The following is a 24,307-nucleotide window of genomic DNA, read 5'->3' as shown; positions in this document are numbered from 1 at the left end:
TTTCTGTAAACAATTGTTGGAAAAATTACTTATGCACAAAGTAGATGTCCTAACCGACTTGCCAAAACTATAGTTTGTGAACAAGAAATGTGTGGAGTGGTTTAAAAATGCGTTTTAATGACTCCAATCTAAGTGTATGTAAACTTCCGACTTCAACTGTATCAATATTTTGCTAAGTAGATGGTCTTTACAGAAGGTGTAAACGGTACAGCCAAATGGTTTCTTGCATTGTAGCAAACACAGAAGTAGATAGTGTCAATATAAATAACATTTACAGTATGTATAAGAACAATAACGATATTAGTGATAGACAAGATAGTTATTTGCATGCAATCAGGGGTAGTGGCTGAGCAGCAGGGTAGAAAGGTAGCAGCAACGTATGCCGTGTGTGTTAGAAAAGAGTCGTGAATAGAAGCACTGCAGATAGTACTGATTACTGGTCCATCCAAACCACACATGAACAAGGGAATCTATATTCGGAGAGCCTGTTTCTGTCCTGCCCTTGACTTTGGTGCAGGACGTATCATGTCCATAGCTTCTTCGTCGCAAAACTCCCTGATCTTGTCAAATGATAGTTTGTCTAGCTGTGTCCAGTCCAGGTGGTGCTTTTACAGGCAGACCATCTATGGGAGGAAGGATGCGCAGCAGCTGAAACCTGGTCCCGACTGTCCAAATGCTCCTTGGCGACACCAGGCTCCAGAGAATCGAAGCTGTAAAACAGGAAATAACAAAAATCAGAAGAAATTACAACCCTGCACAACATCAATTCACATCCCAAGTTTGGATAAGAATAACCTCACACAATGAAAATAATTGATCTCAACGTCAACAGTGAAGAGGCGACTCTGGGATGCTGGCCTTCTAGGTAGAGTTGCAAAGAAAAAGCCATATCTCCGAGACTGGCCAATAAAAATAAAATATTAAGATGGGCAAAATAACACAGACACTGGACAGGGGAACTCTGCCTAGAAGACCAGCATCCCGAAGTCGCCTCTTCACTGTTGACGTTGAGACTGGTGTTTTACAGGTACTATTTAATGAAGCTGCCAGTTGAGGACTTGTGAGGCGTCTGTTTCACAAACTAGACACTCTAATGTACTTATCCTCTTGCTCAGTTGTGCACCGGGGCCTCCCACTCCTCTTTCTATTCTGGTTAGTGCCAGTTTGCGCTGTTCTGTGAAGGTAGTAGTACACAGCGTTGTACGAGATCTTCAGTTTCTTGGGAATTTCTCGCATGGAATAGCCTTAATTTCTCAGAACAAGAATAGACTGACGAGTTTCAGAATAAAGGTCTTTGTTTCTGGCCATTTTGAGCCTGTAATCGAACCCACAAATGCTGATGCTCCAGATACTCAACTAGTCTAAAGAAGGACAGTTTTATTGCTTCTTTAAACATCACATCAGTTTTCAGCTGTGCTAACATAATTGCAAAATGGTTTTCTAATGATAAATAAGCCTTTTAAAATGATAAACTTGGATAAGCTAACACAACGTGCCATTGGAACACAGGAGTGTTGCTTGCTGATAATGGGCCGCTGTACGCCTATGTAGATATTCCATTTTAAATCAGCCGTTTCCAGCTACAATATTCACTTACAACATTAACAATGTCTATACTGTATTTCTGATCAATTTGATGTAATTTTAATGGACAAAAACATTTGCTTTTCTTTAAACACTTTTCTTTCATCTTCAAATAATATTTTTGCAGGAATCTCCTTGCGAATGATTTTGCCGAAGATTGTATCTAAGTGACCCCAAACTTTTGAATGGTAGTGTAGGTACAGCATATACTGTACTATTAATTATATGTATTCAGAGTGTATAGTAACGCGAGTGTGTGTGTAGATCTCCACAGCGGAGTCTTCCTTCAGTTCCACGCCTACCCCCTCCATGAAGCCACTGAAGCCGGCCCTGAAGAGACCCTCTGTGGTGGACCGCCCTCCTGATATACCCATGCCCACAAGTAAGAACAAACACACACACCCTCGGTCAGACCTTAACCCCCTAGAGTCGATTGATGCACTGGTAACAAGTAACATAATAACAAAATCCCCATTTAAAATCTGTCAGTTTAAGCTAGAGATATCGGCTGCGTCTCAATCCACTATCCCGCTTCCGCATCTGCGGTGAAAGGTGACAGAGCGGTGTTTGTCAGACCAAGAGACATCCCGAAAATCTGTCTTCTCACGAAAATGTCTGTAGCTTCCGAACGGTTTGACCTACAAACTATTATAACCACTATATTGAAAGGGGAGACTCTCACAAACACAATATGGGATCTGCTCTATGACCCCCCCACTTCTGTTTGTAGCTGTTTTGGATACAAACTAATGTGACCCCACTGTGGAAAGGTGTTCTCCGTTTTGCTCTACGACAAGTGTCCCGGGACTTGTCTGAAGGTAACCAGCACCAGTTGACATTTTTTATGGAAGGATGAAGGTAGGGTTGTGCCTACCCAAAAAAGGGGTTAAATATGTGTTTTTTTTAAATAATTATAATTCCTCAGCTTTCTTATATCTCTGAGATATAGGACAAACCCTTCAAAACCTTGTTTCTTATGATTTATTTTTTGAACGTTTTTTTTGCCATTTATGAATGTGTTATTCAGTGCGTTTCTCTGAGTTATTGTAGTAATGGCTAAATTCAATATTGGATCAAATAATTGTATTTATTTTTCTCCCTAAAATTCTAAATCAAATGGCTAAATGATCCATCCATTCCATAAAACAGCTTAGACTTTTAACCTCTTGCAGCTACCCCCCTACTTTTTTCAATTTCCGCCTGAAGACATACCCAAATCTAACTGCCTGTAGCTCAGGCTCAGAACCAAGGCTATGCATATTCTTGATTTCATTTGAAAGAAAACACTCTGAAGTTTGTGTAAATGTGAATTGAATGTAGGAGAATATAACACAATATATCTGGTTTAGATAATACAATGAAATAAACATGTTTTTTCATTTTTATTGTTGTACCATCTTTAAAATGAACAAGACAAAACAAACATTCAGATAGGATGATGGGGACAATTTCAGTGAAAAACATGAGGGCAACAGTACTTGTGCAAAGTTTCAGAATGATAACTTCCAAAATGAATGTGCTACATGACATTTATCATGAAGTCACCCAGGTGTCCCACACAAGTTGCCCAAATGTACCCAAGTAGCCCAAATTGGTGAAGTTATACATTTTGAATGGAATAATAATATACAAAATACCAAAATGGTATTCGAAACACCCCCCCAAAAAAACGAACAAAAATATATATACATTTACAAAATAACACTTTCAATATTTGGAAGACCCTCAGTCCTCTACACAATATTGTGCTGCTGATGCCAGGTGCCATAGCAGTCTCTTTCTCCTGCCTGTTCCTGTAAAGCAGAGGGTCACCAAGCATGTGGTGCAGGTGATGGGGGACTTCATTTTGCAAAGAACACAGCGACGCCTCCATGCTGTGCCCTTTTGGCCCTGAGGCACATCATGCCTGCAGAAATAAATTTGGGCAGATGAACACTACTTGTGGCAGGAGCTGGATGAACCAGCTTCAGTGGGGGATGGACACCTTGGCACTGGGGGCTCCCATTCTGAGTCAGTGTCACTGTGAATGAAAATGTTCAGTTAGAATAGTTTCACATATGAGCCCTGTATCAACAGGTATAATAAACAGATATATATATATATATATATATATATATATATATATATATATATATATATATATGAGTACAGGGAACATAAGGTTGAATATATTATTATAGACCTGCTAGATCTACTGTCTCATTTATATTATGAAAGACCAGCTAGATCTACTGTATATTATATTACAACAGACCAGCTGTATCTACTGTCTCCATTTCACGTTGGCCATTGTTGTGGGCCTGCCCTCCCCGCAACAGCCTCAAATAGGCTATTTTATGTGGGGGTGGGGCGGCAGACACACGCATCTCACATTTCATTACATTACATTTTTATATATTGCTACTAAAAAAAAATTTAAAGCACAAATAACATTTTATATTATTCATTTCAAACAACGGCATTAGCATGAGAAGAACTTACCAGTCCAAAACGATGTCCTCTCCGTTCAAAAAATATTCCTCCATTTGGGAATCGCTAAATGAATCGTCCTCCAACCTTATTTTCGCCGGAGTTTACTACATGGGTTGGTCTTCCAACACATAAACATTACATATTGCCGTTTACCTCAGCTCATTGGCTCTACCCAGCTAGATTTCAAGACGATCAGTGCTCATTGGGTTAAAATACAGTCAATCATCGAAACAGCGGTCATATCATTGGTGCTCAATGATGTCATTACTTGTTGTCTTCAAATCGGTTTCTTTCAGTCAATACGTCCCTCGAAATGACCAATCATGTTTGGTTGTGTTACAAACAAACCAGTAGATTGCAATGAAACCAAACATGACTGGAAAAGTCACGTTTAGTGTGTGTATTTACATCGAACGTGTCGTCGAAAATGGAATGAGACGGAATTCACGACACGGTTCACAAAATGTTTCTCGTTAGGCTATAAAAATAGATTTTATCAAACAAAAGACCATTCATTGTGTAACAATGAGCATTGAGATTGCAAACAGAGGAAGATCATCAAAGGTAAACTATTTATTTTATTGCAGTTTGATTTTGTTACAACTGTGCTGGTTGAAATAGTTGTTTTTTATGGGGCTCTATCCTCAGATAATCGCATCATATTCTTTCGCAGTAAATCCTTTTTTAAATCTGACAACGCAGTTGGATTAGCAAGATTCTAGGCTTTCGAAACATGTGAGACACTTGTATTTTCATGAATGTTTAATATGACTATTTATGTAGCGATCAACATATGTTGTCGAATCCCGCTAACAGGTTCGGTGTGCAGAGAGGTTAAAGAATGATTAAACTAAGTTATTTTTGAATTACGTAGAGCTACTACAAAAGTCTCTCTCTCTCCCTTTCTCAGGTCCACAGGACCACTCTGGCAACACCTTAAAGAATCTCTTCTGTGTCAACCCTGAGACAGAAGGCCTGGAGGTGAGACACCTGTTTTAATACACACACCCTTACTTCCTACACACTCTTCCGATTCTCTCCTCCAAATTCAGAATCTCCCAACTCTCTCCTACACATAACCCCTTCCTGCCCAGTCCTGCGCTCCACTATTTCTGAGTGACACCACCAACTCATGCCCCCACACCACCACTTGGGTTGGGAGACTTGAGTGTCTGTTTCTTAGTGGTGGGGTGAGTGTTTGCCCCACTTTGCGGAGGTGTTGTGTTAATTAACGTTGTTCTTGTCTTTGGCTGCTGGAAGAACAACAATGTCAACATCAACATAAAGGGCACTGCATCGAGCTCTGCGTCTCCTGAGTTAAGGAGGCCACCCAAGCGCGTCAGGATATCCGTTGTGGTAAGAACCCTGGGCATGCCCCAGGAAACTGCCCAGCAACTGGTCAGCCATCCAATCAACCACTCGTCATCCTCTGCAGGGCTAATCCATGCCGATGGACTATGATCTGTACCATCGAGCTAAATGTGTTGAACGCGCTCCTCCCTGTCTGTGAACCATTATTGACCTCTGACCACTAGTCCTGTTCTTATTGGCTGTTAGGTAGGTTCAACTCTGACCTCATTGTCAGAATGCAAACTGATTGGTCAAGAGGTCAGTTGGGGTCATGAGAATTCAACTACCTCTCTAGCTATGACACCCTAAACCCAAAAAGACTACAATCCAGGTCTATAGTCCAAATGTGGTATTTCCTCGGTCAAGTTGCGGTCAACTTAAGGGATGTGGTGGTTCAGCCAAAGCATGCTGCCATGCTGTCCATCATCAGCCATTTCATTAGAGGCATCCAATCAGTGACCTTCTACTGGTTCGTGGGTTTGGCCTGTAGTGCCTCAGTCCGCCCCTCCACAGAATCAAACCCCTCCCACTTTTTCATCTGCTGTAGTTGTTCATACATTTGTCATGAGGACAAGATATATACTAGGGATAGAGGAAAGGGGGTGAGGTTTGGATTGGGAAGGGAGCGGAGCGAGGTGGTAATTTCTGACATGTGGCTCAGTTGGTACAGCATGATGCTTGCACTGCCAGGATTGTGTGTTTGATTCCTGGGGACACCGATACGTAAAATGTATGCACGCATTACTGTATGTAACTTTGGATAAAAGCGTCCCCTAAATGGCATATATTATTATATGACATGTTAATAGAGGACAGCAGAAATCAGAGATGTATCCGGTTGGTAAGACAGGCAGTTATTGTCCTCCTGTTCAATGACAAAGCCATTACAATTACAACCACTAAGGATTCCATGATACTGTCGAATTACCAACGCTGCTACTTTCTAACAGTGATGCATGTCCTTCAATGAAACAACTGCCCAATTCTGAGTTAACAATGATGAATACAACACCATGATAAAATGCAGCATGTACACCCCTACAAAATATATAATGGTAATTGTTTTAGTCAAGGGAACAGCAATCTGGAAATTAAATAGTTGAAGGTTATGTCATTAAACATTGGTGTTTATCTCATATCCATAGACTACATGTATGACTCATCCATCCAAAAGCTCAATTTAACCTTGAACATTTTGATTGCTGTCCTCTTGATCACGTGGGTTTCATTCACTTGAAACCAGCACCCAGCTTAGTTATTCTGTTGTCTACATTACAAACACACACACATTTAGAAGAGTAGAGTATTTTTACGATAGAAAAAAGTTACTTTTGATAGAGATCTGTTCTAGGCTGTGTAATATTAGTAATTCATGATGTGCCTAGCCCAAAACCTAATAGTAGAGTATTGATGCCCTGAATGTTTTGGTGAGCTGCAATATAATGGCGCCGGATGGGATGGCTGCCGTTTTACGGGCTCCTAACTAATTGTGCTGTTTTGTTTGTTTTTTGCATTTTTTGTACATAATGTTGCTGCTACCGTCTCTTATGACCGAAAATAACTTCTGGACATCAGAACAGCGATTACTCACCTCGAACTGGATGAAGAATTTTGAGTCCAACTCAAAGGATATACTGCTTTGTCAAGACAAGGTCCAAATCCCTGTAATCAGCGTGAAAAGATTGAGGGAAAGGGGGTGGAGGGTGGGGTACCTTGTAAGAATTCACCAACAAGTAGGTAAACCACCACTTCCCTCCGTATTATTGACCAACGTGCAGTCATTGGAAAACAAACTGGCCGATTTAAGATTATCCTAACAATGGGACATTAAAAACTGTAATATCTTATGTTTCACCGAGACGTGGCTGAACGACAACACAAATAATCTAGAGCTTCCCCGTTCATCGGCAGGACAGATCAGCTACGTCTGGTAAGACGGGGTGGGGGTGTGTCTATTTGTCAATAACTGCTGGTGCGCGATGTCTAATATTAAAGAAGTCTAAAGGTATTGATAAGCTGTAGACCACACTGTCTACCAAGAGTTCTCATCTATATTATTTGTAGCCGTCTATTTACTACCACAACCGATGCTGGCACTAAGACCGCACTCAACGAGCTGTATAAGGCCATTAGCAAACAAGAAAATGCTCATCCAGAAGCGGTGATCTTAGTGTCTGGGGACTTTAATGCAGGCAAACTTACATCCATTTTACCTAATTTCAACCAGCATGTCACATGTGCAACACAGATGCATACAAAGCTCTCCCTTGCCCTCCACTTGACAAATCTGACCATAATTCTATCCTCCTGATTCCTGCTTACAATCAAGAACTAAAGCAGGAATACAGGACTAAGATTAAATCCTACTACACCGGCTCTGACACGCGTCGGCTGTGGCAGGGTTTGAAAAATTAGACGGACTACAAAGGGAAACCCAGCCCTGAGCTGTCCAGTAACACGTGCCTTCCAGATGGGCTAAATGCCTTTTTATGCTTGCTTCGAGGCAAGCAACACTGAAGCATTCATGAGAGCACCAGCTGTTCTGGACGACTATGATCACGCTCTCTCCGTAGCCGATGTGAGCAAGACCTTTATTAAACAGGTCAACAGTCACAAAGCTGCGGGGCCAGACGGATTACCAGGATGTGTACTCAATGCATGCGTGGATCAACTGTCAAGTGTCTTCACTGACATTTTCAACCTCTCCCTGACCGAGTCTGTAATACCGACAAACAGACCACCATAGTGCCTGTGCCCAAGAACGCAAAAGTAACCTGCCTAAATGATTACCGCCCTGTTGAAAGGCTGTTCATGGCTCACGTCAACCCCATCATGCCGGAAACTCTAGACCCACTCCAATTCGCATACCGCCCCAACAGATCCACAGATGTCTCAATCACACTCCACACTGTCATTTCCCACCTGGACAAAAGTGGCATTCTCACTATGTGAGAATGCTGGTCATTGACTACAGTTCAGCATTCAACACCATAGTGCTCACAAAGCTCTTCACTAAGCGAAGGACCCTGGGACTGAACACCTCCCTCTGCAACTGGATCCTGGACTTCCTGACAGGCCGCCACCAGGTGGTAAGGGTAGGCAACAACACATCTGCCACGCTGATCCTAAACACTGGGGCCGGGTTGCGTGCTTTGTCCATTCCTGTACTCCCTGTTCACACACAACTGCATGGCCAAGCACGACTCCAACGCCATCATTAAGTTTGTTGACTACACAACAGTGGTAGCCTGATCTCCGACAACGATGAAACAGCCTATAGGGAGGAGATCAGAGACCTGGAAGTGTGGTGCCAGGACAACAACCTCTCCCTAAACGTGAGCAAGACAAAGGAACTGATCGTGTACTATAGGAAAAGGAGGGCCGAACAGGCCTACATTTTAACATCGACGGGGCTGAAATGGAGTGGGTCGAGAGTGTCCACATCACCAACGAACTATCATGGTCCAAAAACACCAAGACAGTTGTGAAGAGGGCACGACAACACCTTTTCCCCCTCAGGAGACTGAAAAGATTTGGCATGGTTCCCAAGATCCTCAAAGTTCTACAGCTGCACCATCAAGAGCATCCTGACCGGTTGCATCATTGTGCATCTGATCGTAAGGAGCTACAGAGGGTAGTGCGTATGGCCCAGTACATCACTGGGGCCAAGCTTCCTGACATCCATTACCTACATACTAGGTGGTATATAAAACAATTGTCAGACTCCAGTCACCCAAGTCCTAGACTGTTCTCAATGCTAACACATGACAAGCGGGCCTGGCTCCTTAACAGCTTATACCCCCAAGCCATAAGACTGCTGAACAATTAATCAAATGGCCACTGGGACTATGTACATTGACACCCCCTCCCCTCCTTTTCACTGCTGCTATTCACTGTTTATTATCTATGCATAGTCACTTTACAAATGACCTCGACTAACATGTGCCCCCGCACATTGACTCGGTACCATTACGCCTTGTATATAGCCTCATTATTGTTATGTAGTTTTCTTGTGTTACTGTTTTGATTTATTTTTTGATATATATTTTTCACTTAGGTTTATTTATTATTTTATTTTGCACTGATTTGTTGGTTAAGGCCTTGTAAGTAAGCATTGTAAGGGCTACACCTGTTGTATTTGGCACATGTGACAAATACAATTTGATTTGAAATTAAATAGAGGCATATTAGTCATTATAAATCTTTGATATGTGTGTTTGTGTTTTATGCTAGGGTGTTCTTAGTGTTGATTCTAGTTATTAGTTTTCAAGAGGGAGTGTGTGTATACTCAGAATCCATTTGTCCACAGAGGCCCTAAACATAAATTATGAACAAACAAGTGTATTAAAATATTTTCCAAAGACTTCTGTCTATACTACACCCCCGTGTCTAAATCCAGTTATTACTTCTCTTTCTCCCCTTGAGCTGTAGTTCACAGCCTCTTTTTCCTCTCTCAAAATCAATTTCTCGTCGTTCTATACCGCTCTGCATTACTATTCTTTCTTTCCCTCCCTTCCCTGCTCCCTTCTTCCCACCTCCTCCTTCCTCTCACTTTCGGTCTACCTTCTTTCCTGCCTTCACTCCCTCCCCTCCTTCCTACCGCTTTCTGTTTCCAGTGTGAAATATTGATGCAGGGTAAATGACATGAGTATTCCATCCCAGAGAAATGATGCTGGCCTTTCAGAGATCCGTGTTTTCTAATTAATTCTCTCCTCCTCTTGACGAGAGCAGACCAGACGTCACTGAGCGGCTGCCTTTAGAATCACACGTGGAATAGAGTTATCAGCGAGTGTGCCTGTTACCTTCTTGGCTGGCCCTGAATTGAAGCCTGTTGAGTAGTTTGATGTGTGGATTGCAGTGGACCAACACTATAGGTCAAGACACTGAGCGAAGGAGCAGAGGACTTAGATTAGATTAAGAGACAGACACACACAGATGTAGAAAGATCAATCAATAGATAGATCAAGAGGAAGGGAGAGAGGGAGATGTTACCTGTTAAATCCACTTCAATCAGTGTAGACGAAGGGAAGGAGACCGGTTCAAGAAAGATTTTTAAGCCTTGAGACAATTGAGACATGGATTGTGTATGTGTGCCATTCAGAGGGTGAATGGGCAAGACAAAATATTTGTGCCTTTGAACAGGCTATGGTAGTAGGTGCCAGGCGCACAAATTTGATTGTTTCAAGAACTGTAACACTGCTGGGTTTTCACGGTGTTAAATATAAAAATGCTATTGTTGCCTCTTTGCAATAAGGAATTGAGACCAAAAGCTCGAAGTTTCAAGTGTTTAATACCAAGGATGCCATCAAGCTGAGTGCATACATTTAGAAAGTTCACAACACATCTTATGCTCTTCCCTCCTTTTAGTCACCACCCTCTCTTATGTGTCACCTCCCCAGCTATACATTTTATGACCCCAATGAGTTTCCCATATCTCCCCTGTGGAATCAAATCAAATTAAATGTTATTTGTCACGTGCCGAATACAACCTTACAGTGAAATGCTTACTTACGAGCCCTTAACCAACAATGCAGTTAAGAAAAATACCTCAAATAAAAGTAACAAATAATTAAAGATCAGCAGTAAAATAACAATGGCGAGGCTATATAGAGGGGGTACCGGTACAGAGTCAATGTGCGGGGTACCGGTTAGTCGAGGTAATTGAAGTAATATGTACATGTAGGTAGAGTGAATATGCATAGATAATAAACAGAGTAGCAGCAGCATAGCATGGTCCACTCTTTGTGTAGCTAGATGTCAGAATCACGCTCTGTCCATCTTCATTGTCCAGGGCCTGACCCTGCTCTCTGATCCTAGGAAATGTCCTCTTATCTGATTAGGCCAGCCTTTCTAAATGAGCATCCACACAGTTTCATGGCCTAAACTCCAATAATACTCACAGTAATCATTCACTAAACAGGATACAAACAAACTACAGTTTAACTTGAAACATGTTACATTTTAACAGAATCCATCAACACTCAACAGTTTCCCGTATGTACCAAGAATGGTCCACCACCCAAAGGACATCCAGCCAACTTAATAGAACTGTGAGAAGTGTTGGAGTCAACATGGGCCAGCATCCCTGTGGAATGCTTTGGACACTGTGTATAGTCTATGCACTGACAAATTTAGGCTGTTCTGAGGGCAAAAGGGGTGCAACTCAATATTAGGAAGCTGTTCCTAATGTTTTTTGCACTGTGTATCTCGGAGGCATGTGTGATTGGGTAGTTGGTTATGTCAACATATTCCCTGCTGACCCGGACCCCAGGCTCTGATTGGCTTATTGACTACAGGATGTACAGGATAGAGGGAGAGATTGATCGCTTGGGGGGAAAGGGTGGATGGAGCGAGGAGAGGAGGGATGCTGCTCTCTGTGGAAGCTGCACAGCAAGCAATACAGCTTCACTCTCTGTCAGCACACTGCCTCTTACCCAGTCACTCACTGTGGAGGGCTGTACACGCACACACAGGCACGCGCGCTGTCTGTATCTCACTCAGACACACACACTCTCCTTAGTACACTCACATTCATACACCCACTCTTGCGTCTCCACATATCCACAAGGGCCCTTGCATATTTGCTCACCTAATAGACTAGTTAATCTTTATACAACATACTTTACATGCACAGTCTCACCTGCTCTGTCTCTCTCCTCAAAACACACTGCAGGTGTTAGCTGTTCTATATTAAACTACATCTCTGTATTCTACTGTTCTTTCTACACCCACCGCACGGCAAGCAGTACCGGAGCGCCAAGTCTAGGACCAAAAGGCTCCTTAACAGCTTCTACCACCAAGCCATAAGACTTCTGAACAATTATTCAAATGGCCAGCTGGACTATTTACATTGACCCCCGGATGATAAAAAAAATGTACACTGCTGCTACTCACTGTTTATTATCTATGAATAGTCACTTTACAAATCGACTAACCTGTACCCCCGCACATTGACTCGGTACCGATACCCCCTGTATATAGCCTCATATTGTTACTTTTTGATTACATTTTTTATTTAGCAAATATTTTCTTAACTCTGTTTCTTGAACTGCATTGTTGGTTAAGGGCTTGTAAGTAAGCATTTCACAGTAAGATCTACACCTGTTGTATTCGGTGCATGTGACAAATAGAATGTGATTAGATAGACACCTCATCTGTGCTGTGCCCTGGTTTTGGAGAGGTGTACAGGTTTATCAGTAGCACTTTATTTTATTTTAACTTACATGGTAGTAACCAATGTGTTTAATTCTGCTAAATGTGTGCCAGAAAATTACCCATTGACCTCATGAGACTCTAGTAAATAGCAGGTGGAAACAGGACTGTAAAATGCAGTGCTAGAGGACTGTCAGCCCATGTTGGTGTCAGTGGTGAGTGGAGATGGTGTTGTCAACTCTAGACACAGCTGACTTCTGTTGCATAATTCTACAGTAAGGAGAGCGCCTTGACCGGCCGGGCCCCACGGCAATCGTTGCCAGGGATACAGGGAGATCAGCCACTGCAGGCGGGTGGATAAATGAGCTCAGGGCTTCCATCACCCCCAGGGCCTAAGGTTGGTAGAGGGGTCAGGTGTAGATGTAGACAGAGATGGATAAGCGCAAGAATATACACACACTGCTATTCTCACCCTCATAAAGAAAACACACTCTTCCAGTAAATACACACTTTTATTACTGTAAACTCAAACATAAGCCCTATTCACACGGGACTAGTATTACTATAGAACAGGGATGTCAAACTCATTCCGTGGAGGGCTAAATGTTTGCGGGTGTAGGTTTTTCCTTTCAGTTAAGACCTATACAATCAGGTAAAGGGCATTGCTTACTAATTACTGATCTTAATTCATCAATCAAGTAGAAGGGTGGAGCGAAAACCCGCAGACACTCGGCCCCCCGTGGAATGAGTTGTGCTACATCGGTTATGTAATTATTACCTCAGCATGTCCGTTTTTCCAGTGGACAGTTCGGATAGGATTAGTTTGGCCAAACTGCCCCTGTAATATTTTTTGTTTCCTCATTCAAAGCTGACAGTTTTGATGGAATGCTGGAGGCTCTTCTAGGTGTGAAGATATTTCAAATGTCTAGGGATATCCTAATATTGGACTAATGGCCTTCAGTTCAAATAATACATATCAATTAGAATAATTTACTGTAACCTATGCAGACATTTAATTTCCTGGCGGATTTGGCAATTTACCAATCAACTGGCACAATCTTGTCCACTTCATCTTTTTAAAAGATGGCTCTAGGAAAGTTGATATGTGACAAAACGGATCATTCATCTGTACTCTACGTGCATAGCACTTTGTTTTAAGCATCAATTTGTTCCCATGTTTTTACCCAAACTGGGTGCAGCACCTGATTTAAACTCTGTAATTTCCCTCAAAATACAGGGATGACGATCCGCACAGGATAAGTATTATCAGAGGACCTGGCCGTTTGCCAAAAAACTAGGTTTTTATGGCTGGGATAATAACCTTCCTGCCAAGTAACAAAAATTAGGGATATGGTGATTTGTGCTCATGCACATAATGGCTTTTAACCAGAAAAGGCCTTCAGTTCCCTTTGAGGTGTTGTGATTGTCATGGACTGAGTTTAAGACATGTCTGCAGGGTTCTAAGTGTCTCGACGTGCCGCTCGCTCATTAACTGGAAACCCAAGCTGGTTTGAATCAGGTTGGTGTCAGCTTGCACCAAACACTCACTCAGACTGCATCCCAGAGCTGCAGGAGACTGAGGGCTCATCCCAAATGACACTCTATTCCCTAAACCCCAGAGCTGCGGGAGACTGAGTGTGCGTCCCAACTTCCCCAGTAAAACGTATCCCGTCTGAATGGGGCGCTACACACGCCTTTTGACATTGACACACACACTTAAGTACCACTCAGCACTGTAGAACTCTCTCAGGTTTTCAGGCCCGCCCGGCTCATATCCAAACTGTAGCCATCATCACTCCATGGTCAAATCCATTAGTGTCAATCATCCCATCTGTACTTTGAGACCTTGTGAAAAGCTCTGTATGAATGCAACCCATTATCTGTTTCAAGCACGTTTTCAACCCCCCCACCATGGTCATACAGTGGGGCAAAAAAGTATTTAGTCAGCCACCAATTGTGCAAGTTCTCCCACTTAAAAAGACGAGAGGCCTGTAATTTTCATCATAGGTGCACTTCAACTATGACAGACAAAATGAGGGGAAAAAATCAGAAAATCACATTGTAGTATTTTTTATGAATTTATTTGCAAATTATGGTGGAAATAAGTATTTGGTCAATAACAAAAGTTTATCTCAATACTTTGTTATATACCCTTTGTTGGCAATGACAGAGGTCAAATTTTTTCTGTAAGTCTTCATAAGGTTTTCACACACTGTTGCTGGTATTTTGGCCCATTCCTCCATGCAGATCTCCTCTAGAGCAGTGATGTTTTGGGGCTGTTGCTGGGCAACATGGACTTTCAACTCCCTCCAAAGATTTTCTATGGGGTTGAGATCTGGAGACTGGCTAGGCCACTCCAGGATCTTATAATGCTTCTTACGAAGCCACTCCTTCGTTGCCCGGGCGGTGTGTTTGGGATCATTGTCATGCTGAAAGACCCAGCCACATTTCATCTTCAATGCCCTTGCTGATGGAAGGAGGTTTTCACTCAATCTCATGATACATGGCCCCATTCATTCTTTCCTTTACACGGATCAGTCGTCCTGGTCCCTTTGCAGAAAAACAGCCCCAAAGCATGATGTTTCCACCCCCATGCTTCACAGTAGGTATGGTGTTCTTTAGATGCAACTCAGCATTCTTTGTCCTCCAAACACGATGATTTGAGTTTTTACCAAAAAGTAATATTTCGGTTTCATCTGACCATATGACATTCTCCCAATCTTCTTCTGGATCATCCAAATGCTCTCTAGCAAACTTCAGACGGGCCTGGACATGTACTGGCTTAAGCAGGGGACACGTCTGGCACTGCAGGATTTGAGTCCCTGGCGGCGTAGTGTGTTACTGATGGTTGGCTTTGTTACTTTGGTCACAGCTCTCTGCAGGTCATTCACTAGGTCCACCCGTATGGTTCTGGGATTTTTGCTCCCCGTTCTTGTGATAATTTTGACCCCACGGGGTGAGGTCTTGCATGGAGCCCCAGATCGAGGGAGATTATCAGTGGTCTTGTATGTCTTCCATTTCCTAATAATTGCTCCCACAGTTGATTTCTTCAAACCAAGCTGCTAACCTATTGCAGATTCAGTCTTCCCAGCCTGGTGCAGGTCTACAATTTTGTTTCTGGTGTCCTTTGACAGCTCTTTGGTCTTGGCCATAGTGGAGTTTGGAGTGTGACTGTTTGAGGTTGTGGACAGGTGTCTTTTATACTGATAACAAGTTCAAACAGGTGCCATTAATACAGGTAACGAGTGGAGGACAGAGAGGAACCTCTTAAAGAAGAAGTTACATGTCTGTGAGAGCCAGAAATCTTGCTTGTTTGTAGGTGACCAAATACTTATTTTCCACCATAATTTGCAAATAAATTCATTGAAAATCAATGGATTTTTTTTCTCATTTTGTCTGTCATAGTTGAAGTGTACCTATGATGAAAATTACAGGCCTCATCTTTTTAAGTGGGAGAACTCGCACAATTGGTGGCTGACTAAATACTTTTTTGCCCCACTGTATGTGTAGTTAGTCATTTAGTGTCTCTTGTCACATCTGTCCATCCACCTCTTCATTTTGTCACTGTGTTCAGTTTGAATGCAGTGTGGCCATGACATGGACACGTGTTTTATTTGTAGTATGAGTGTACTGTGTGTCCTTGGGTTTGTATTTCAAGTTATTTACTGTCATTTTGACATTGTGCTTGTCTGTAGTGTTTGTGTGCAGGCGTGCACACAAGTCTTTTTGGTGTGTGTTTGCAGTGTAAGTGTGTTGATCTGTTTCCTGTCCCTCTTTTCTCAGGATGACTTCGATGTGGATGATGACATGACCATCAGAGAGGTGAGACCCTACAACACTTTCTCTCCCTCTTTCTCCCTTTTCTCTCAGGATGTGTCAGTGCTGTCTGTCTATGCTACAGTGTATTTACTGGTAATCAGGGGAATAATTAGTCACTGTGTATGAATATCCTTATCAAAGCTGGAATCTCTATGGGCATCTATTATCTCTGCACCAGGGACCACAGCCAGACACTGTGTAGCCACATAAAAGAGGAAACCACCTAGGCTTAAAGGAAGTGGAGTTTGGATAGGGATTGCTCTCAAGAACCCAATGGAGCCCAAGGTGGCTTACAGCCATTCCCAATCTTGGGATCTCAGCTGATGGTATGGAGGACAGCTGGTTCCATGTGAACTACAATCCTGACGCCCTGTTTAAACGTTTGAGAACATAAAGGCCTCTACTTTCATATCACATCAAAATAATTTCACAAATGCTAAATATACATGTACCTTACCTACTGTTTTAACCTGCTTTACCACAGTTGCAGCCGACAGTATTTTTCACACATTTCTGGTGGCCTTCTTCCATTACACACAGGTGTTCGGAGCATGCTAAATAGCTAATTAGCACAGGTGCTCACTTCTGTCTTCCATAAACAAGTACTGTAACATGGAAATATGGCCGTGGGCACTCTAACCCTATGAAAGTGTGTAGAAATTATACCTTTTTTAAATTTTTTATATAAATAATTTCTTACTGGTAAGTTACATATGTTTCCAAATCTCTATCGCGTGTGAGGCGTGTTTGCGTTTTAGACACCACCAGACAGTCGGTTTACCATCCACAGCCCGCAACAGGTTTGCAAAAAAGTTTTAGAACACCTACTCATGGGGGGATCACGTGACCCTTGGACGAGATGGCCGCATGAACTAAGAGCTCCGCACAAGTAGTTTCCAATTCCTAATCTTACCTCCACTCCAAGTTCAAACTCATTTAGCTTTAGTAAGAAAAAGTCATGGCGGCTACAAAAGGCGACACACAGGTGACATTTTTACCCGGACTCGAGCATTAGCTTCTTCTTGGAGGCTTTTTCCGTCGCTATCTTCAGAAAAAACTAGCGCCAGGAGCAAGAGAACCCGCTCCCCCACGAGGCACAACGAATGCCAACCTCGCACTCTGTCGAAGACATCCTTTCTGAGTTGAGATCCCAACGTACAGAACTAAACACTAAATTAGATGCCATTAACTCTCAGCTCAGTGCGATAGGGGGCAAGGTGACAATCCTGGAAAACGCTTTGCCTGACATCAACAACAAGATGTCCAGGCGCCCCGCGTTTATGGTTGAGGCAGAGGTGCGAATCCTATCCATGGAAAACTTATTGACAGATGCCATGGAAACAATAGCATATGCTAAAAAGAAAATTGAGCATCTGGAAGAGAAAACAGAGGACCTGGAAAACAGGGGGCGAAGGAATAATTGTGTTCTATTCAATCTGGGCGAAAAAGAAGAGGGAAACATGCCACTGATCCGCTACCTGCAAGACAAACTTCCCGAGTGGCTCCACATGTCCACCGACAGGCCCATAGAACTCGAGAGAGCTCACCGAGCACTGAGGCCCCCACCAGCAGCGGGGTGGAGAGGATGAGGCATTTCTTTGGTGGGGAGAGGGAGACGTTGTGCGTTGCTAACTGCTAAGACAATCCTGGCCAATGAGAAACAGACCAATGACTAAATGCGATTAATGCCATTACTAAAGGAGGTAAGACGACATATAGCCGATATCCAGAGACCCACCCCCTAAAGGTCATTATAGCCGTCCAATTTATACTTATTTTCCTTTAACTGAGAGGGATAGGCTCTATAGCCTAACCTAGGCCTACTAATGTTTCAGCCTACTTTTATTTCCCTTGTTTTTTGTTGCTATTATTACTTGGGGTTCCCTATGACCCTTGGAGGTATATGTAGGCTTGGCTATTGATTTTATTTTTCTCCCCTCTTTTACTGTGGTCTGGACAAGGGCAACTGTGTTATTTACTCAATGCGGGGTGGAGAGGATGAGGCATTTCTTTGGTGGGGAGAGGGAGACGGTTTTTGTTTTATTCGGAACACAGAATTGAGACTGAGCTGGGGGGTAATAGATCCAACGGGATGTGTCGAGTTGTTAGGGAACTTGGCTGGGGTGTTCAGAGATTGTTATTTTATGTACACCATTTATTTTCCTTTTATGTGAACGCAGCTGTAACTACTATCCACTTTTACCCAGAGATGACTTGCACTAAAGTTGGATTACTGCTCGATGACGATGACTAGTACCTTAAATCTATTGACATGGAACTGCCATGGTCTAGGGCATGCAATAAAACGAAAAAATATACTATGTGCTCTGAAAAAAGGAAAAAGCAGACATCGCGCTATTACAAGAGACACACCTCTGTGATGCTGAACATGCCAAACTCCGCAGAGCTTGGGTGGGACAGGTGTATTTCTCATCTTTCAAATCAAGCAGTAGAGGCACAGCCATACTTATCCATAAGAATGTTCCATTCATAATTGACAAAAACATATCTGATCCGGAGGGGAGATTTATTTTGATAACTGGGTCACTATATGGTCAAACAATTACTATATTAAACATATATGCCCCTAACACAGATACTCCTGCCTTCATGTCAAAAATTATAACCCTGTTCAATGAGCATTGTGTCTCCTTTGGCGTGGTGGCCGGAGATTTTAATTGTACCCTTAACCCAACCCTAGACAAATCATCTCAAGTCCCCACCACAAATCCTAGATCTGCAAAGATGTTGAACTCTCTTACTAAAGAGATGGGACTGATAGATATCTGGAGAGAGACTAATAGCTCATCTATGGACTATACATACTACTCTAATGTCCATAACACCTACTCCCGTATAGATTAAATTTTTATCCCAAAGAGTTTCATAAATTCAGCCACTTGTACAATCGGACCCATAGCACTTTCAGATCACGCCTTTGTCCACCTCCGCTTTGACCTCTGCAAAAACATTCCGAGGTCAAAGTGCTAGAAATTCAACACCTCCATGCTATCAAACGAAGCGTTCCATACATTGGTAACTACATGGATAGACAACTATACACAAGACAATAAAGATTCTCCTGTTTCTCCGGCCACAATGTGGGATGCTGCTAAAGCCACACTAAGAGGTCATCTAATTGCATATGCTTCCTCTAAGAAAAAAGCAATGGAAGCACACAGGCTAGATCTTGAGAGGGAGCTGGAATGCTGTGAAAAAACACATAAACAATCCCTAGACAGCACCTCCTGGAGTCATCTTAAAGCAGCCAAAGCCAAACTGAATTTGGACTACACTCGGGAGATAAAAAAAAACAGTTTTCTTTACTAAACAGAAATACCATGAGTATAGCAATAGGCCCAGTAGATTGCTTACCAATTAAAAAAGGAGCAGTCAGAGTGTACAATCATGGCTATCCGAACAGCAGAGGACGAGGTCACATATGACCCAAAAAAGATCAATTGAACTTTTCATGATTTTTACTGCAAACTATATACCTCTGAGAGAAAACACACGGAAGCAGAACTCCACTCTTTCCTAGAGGGAATCTCGCTACCTAAACTATCAGAGACCGACCAAGAAGATCTCAACTCCCCCTTCACTCCTGAGGAGATCCTGGAGGCAATTACCTCCATGCCACCTAAAAAGTCCCCAGGCCCAGATGGATTCCCCAGAGAGTTCTACAAAGCTTTTTGGCCCCAGCTCAGCCCTATCTTCATGCCCATGCTGGAGGATTTTTGCAAAAACGGAGTTCTCCCAGACTCAATGGACACAGCTCGCATTACAGTGTTGCTCAAAAAGGACAAGGACCCCCTATCCTGCTCGTCCTTTCGGCCCATAAGCTTGTTGGATTTCGACTATAAAATAATTACCAAATTGCTCGCCAAAAGACTAAACACTCTTCTTCCCAAAATAATAAAAGCGGACCAAACTGGATTTATTAGAGACAGATACTCTTCTGATAACATTCGCCGTCTTTTTGATATTATTGATCAAGTAAACGCACAGAAGACCCCTGTCCTGCTGGCTTCACTGGATGCTGAGAAGGCGTTTGACAGGATGGAGTGGAGCTTTCTGTTTTCAGTCTTAGAAAAGTTCAATATGGGCCCAAATTTTATTAAATGGATCAAATCACTATACTCTCATCCAAATGCCATGGTGACTACTAATGGACTGAACTCTGACAGATTCCCTCTGGAACGGGGCACAAGACAAGGGTGCTCGCTGTTCCCGCTGCTCTACTTGTTGGGGGCGGAGCCTCTGACAGAGCTGATAAGGAGCAATCCAAGTATTATGGGTGTTTCTGCAGGCGGCCTGCAGCACAAGATTTCGCTTTACGCGGATGATGTCTTTCTCTACATATCCAACCCTGAGAAATCCCTCCCTCTCATTTTAGACACAATTGCTCAGTATGGCAAGTTTTCAGGTTATAAGATCAATTTTAACAAATCCACTCTCTGCCCTCTCAATATTACACTCACCAGCTCTATGAAGACACTATGTCCTTTCCAATGGAAAACACAGGGGGTTCAATACCTCGGGATCTTCATAACACCAGATCTGAATTTTTTTAAGGAAAGGATTTTTTTAAGGAAAATTATCTTCCACTCCTGGACCGAATCAAGAACGATCTCCAAACCTGGATCTCCCTCCCAATTAGCTTAGTAGGAAGAATTAATGTAATCCGTATGAACGTCCTCCCTAGACTGAACTACTTATTTCAGATGCTCCCATGCTATCTCCCAGTTTCCTTCTTCAAAACAACTAACCAAAGCATCACCAAATTTATATGGGGCAATAAAAAACCTAGGATCAAGTTTTCCACTCTATCGAAACCTGAATCTAAGGGTGGTCTTGCCCTTCCCTCCCTTCAATTGTACTACTGGTCTGCCCAAATCCGCAACATGCTAACATGGATCACAAACAGACAAGAGTCAACGTGGATTCAGATAGAAGCCCAATCCTGTGGTTCATTGCCCTTAAGCTCAATTATATTCATTAATAACTTTAGTGAAGTGGGCAACATATCCAAAACCTCTGTGATTTACAGCACCCTACTAGCGTGGAGGGACTGTAAGAAATACCTGGGCATTTCCTCCCAAATATGTTCTCACTCGCCTATAGTAGGCAACCCAGACTTGCCAAAAGCCCTGAGGGATGCCAACTTTAATCTTTGGCATACTCTAGGAATCAGGACCTTTTCAGACCTATTTCATCAGAAAACCACTACACTGAAATCCTTTCAAGAGCTCTGCAGTGAATTCGATGTGCCAAGATCCCATTTTTTTTAAATATCTTCAAATTAGACATGTAATTTCCTCATTTACCTCCAAGAGGAGGTTTAGAACTCAGTTGAATGAAGTTGAAACCCTTCTTGTCACAGCACAATCCATTAAAGGCAAAATATCTTACATCTATAGACTCCTTTCTGAGAAAGGAAGCTCCTCCTTTACTCCTTTGAAAATAATCTGGGAAAAGGACCTTGGTCTGACTATCAGTGATGAGTTATGGGCGGAGGTTTGCGACAGGGTATACTGCTCCTCTACCAGTGTAAAAATGAAAGAATCTAATTACAATTTTTTTTACACATTTTATTATACTCCTTTGAGACTCCATAGAATGAAAACAGATATGTCTCCTAACTGTAAAAGATGTACCTCTGAAAGTGGAACCTATATGCATGTATTTTGGAGCTGTAGAGAGATCTGTACATACTGCTGCACAGAAAATACTAGAGGTACAGTTTGATATGACCCCGTGTATCTATCTTCTTAATGCCCAGCAGGACTTTGTTCTTGATCCTGACAGAGAAAATTTGCTCATGACTATTACTATTACATACTTTGCTAAGAAATGTATTCTTCTATTGTGGGCCTCAAATACCCCTCCTACGTTTAAAATGTGGATTGACCAGATTGTTGACTTTCTTCCTCTTGAAAAGCTCACTTATGACCTCCACAAGAGACAGCCCAAGTTTGATAGACTCTGGTCTCCACTATTCAACTATATTTCAAACTGGACAGAGTGAACGGGGTGACTAGGGAAATGCGCAGATACATGTTGTGTAAGATACTGTAAAACCTAAAAACGAATTATTGGCCCGTCGTCTCAGCGAATGCTTGAAATAGCTGATAAGAACCTTGATAGTGCTGCTGCAAGTGGTATGTTTTTTTGTGTGTTTTTATTTTAATTTAGTTTTTGAGTACGTGTGTGTATATATGTATGTATATGTGGGTATGTATGTATGTGTATGTATATATATATATATATATATATGCACCAAGGAAAATAAATGCTTTTATTTGACTTTATCATTCATTTTAATTGTATTTTAATTGTTTATTTTTTTCAAATGTATTATTTTTTGACTTTTTCTTTTTTTAAGCCTGTCACATCTGTGAATGTGGAATGTGTTTTAAAGCCTGTCACATCTGTGAAGGTGGAATGTGTTTTTTAAGCCTGTCACATCTGTGAAGGTGGAATGTGTTTTTAAAGCCTGTCACATCTGTGAATGTGGAATGTGTTTTTAAAGCCTGTCACATCTGTGAATGTGGAATGTGTTTTTAAAGCCTGTCACATCTGTGAATGTGGAATGTGTTTTAAAGCCTGTCACATCTGTGAAGGTGGAATGTGTTTTTAAAGCCTGTCACATCTGTGAATGTGGAATGTGTTTTAAAGCCTGTCACATCTGTGAAGGTGGAATGTGTTTTTAAGCCTGTCACATCTGTGAAGGTGGAATGTGTTTTTAAGCCTGTCACATCTGTGAATGTGGAATGTGTTTTTAAGCCTGTCACATCTGTGAATGTGGAATGTGTTTTTAAGCCTGTCACATCTGTGAATGTGGAATGTGTTTTTAAGCCTGTCACATCTGTGAATGTGGAATGTGTTTTTAAGCCTGTCACATCTGTGAATGTGGAATGTGTTTTTAAGCCTGTCACATCTGTGAATGTGGAATGTGTTTTTAAGCCTGTCACATCTGTGAATGTGGAATGTGTTTTTAAGCCTGTCACATCTGTGAATGTGGAATGTGTTTTTAAGCCTGTCACATCTGTGAATGTGGAATGTGTTTTTAAGCCTGTCACATCTGTGAATGTGGAATGTGTTTTTAAGCCTGTCACATCTGTGAATGTGGAATGTGTTTTTAAGCCTGTCACATCTGTGAATGTGGAATGTGTTTTTAAGCCTGTCACATCTGTGAATGTGGAATGTGTTTTTAAGCCTGTCACATCTGTGAATGTGGAATGTGTTTTTTAAGCCTGTCACATCTGTGAATGTGGAATGTGTTTTTTAAGCCTGTCACATCTGTGAATGTGGAATGTGTTTTTTAAGCCTGTCACATCTGTGAATGTGGAATGTGTTTTTTAAGCCTGTCACATCTGTGAATGTGGAATGTGTTTTTTAAGCCTGTCACATCTGTGAATGTGGAATGTGTTTTTTAAGCCTGTCACATCTGTGAATGTGGAATGTGTTTTTTAAGCCTGTCACATCTGTGAATGTGGAATGTGTTTTTAAGCCTGTCACATCTGTGAATGTGGAATGTGTTTTTAAGCCTGTCACATCTGTGAATGTGGAATGTGTTTTTTAAGCCTGTCACATCTGTGAATGTGGAATGTGTTTTTTAAGCCTGTCACATCTGTGAATGTGGAATGTGTTTTTTAAGCCTGTCACATCTGTGAATGTGGAATGTGTTTTTTAAGCCTGTCACATCTGTGAATGTGGAATGTGTTTTTAAAGCCTGTCACATCTGTGAATGTGGAATGTGTTTTTAAAGCCTGTCACATCTGTGAATGTGGAATGTGTTTTTAAAGCCTGTCACATCTGTGAATGTGGAATGTGTTTTTAAAGCTTGTCACATCTGTGAATGTGGAATGTGTTTTGTTGGTTGATTGAAAAACAAGAACTTAATAAAACTTTAAATTGAAAAAAAGAA

General features: G+C 42.0%; 1 protein-coding gene across 2 annotated transcripts in view; it reads left to right on the top strand.

The window, feature by feature from the left end:
* LOC109880507 (chloride channel protein 2) overlaps positions 1-24,307 on the top strand; it is a 197,224-nt gene that overhangs the window by 155,362 nt on the left and 17,555 nt on the right. The window contains exons 18-21 of one of the 2 annotated variants that reach the window (XM_031795512.1): positions 1,849-1,966; positions 4,967-5,037; positions 5,317-5,412; positions 16,342-16,380. In XM_031795512.1, the coding sequence (XP_031651372.1) occupies positions 1,849-1,966; positions 4,967-5,037; positions 5,317-5,412; positions 16,342-16,380 (324 nt within the window). The remainder of the gene's footprint in view (positions 1-1,848; positions 1,967-4,966; positions 5,038-5,316; positions 5,413-16,341; positions 16,381-24,307) is intronic. The other variant, XM_031795513.1, reaches the window with a different exon arrangement.

Source organism: Oncorhynchus kisutch, linkage group LG18, assembly GCF_002021735.2.
Source record: "Oncorhynchus kisutch isolate 150728-3 linkage group LG18, Okis_V2, whole genome shotgun sequence".
Lineage (NCBI taxonomy): Eukaryota > Metazoa > Chordata > Actinopteri > Salmoniformes > Salmonidae > Oncorhynchus > Oncorhynchus kisutch.
Note: the sequence above shows the minus strand (reverse complement) of the source record. Positions and strands in the feature narration are given on the sequence as shown.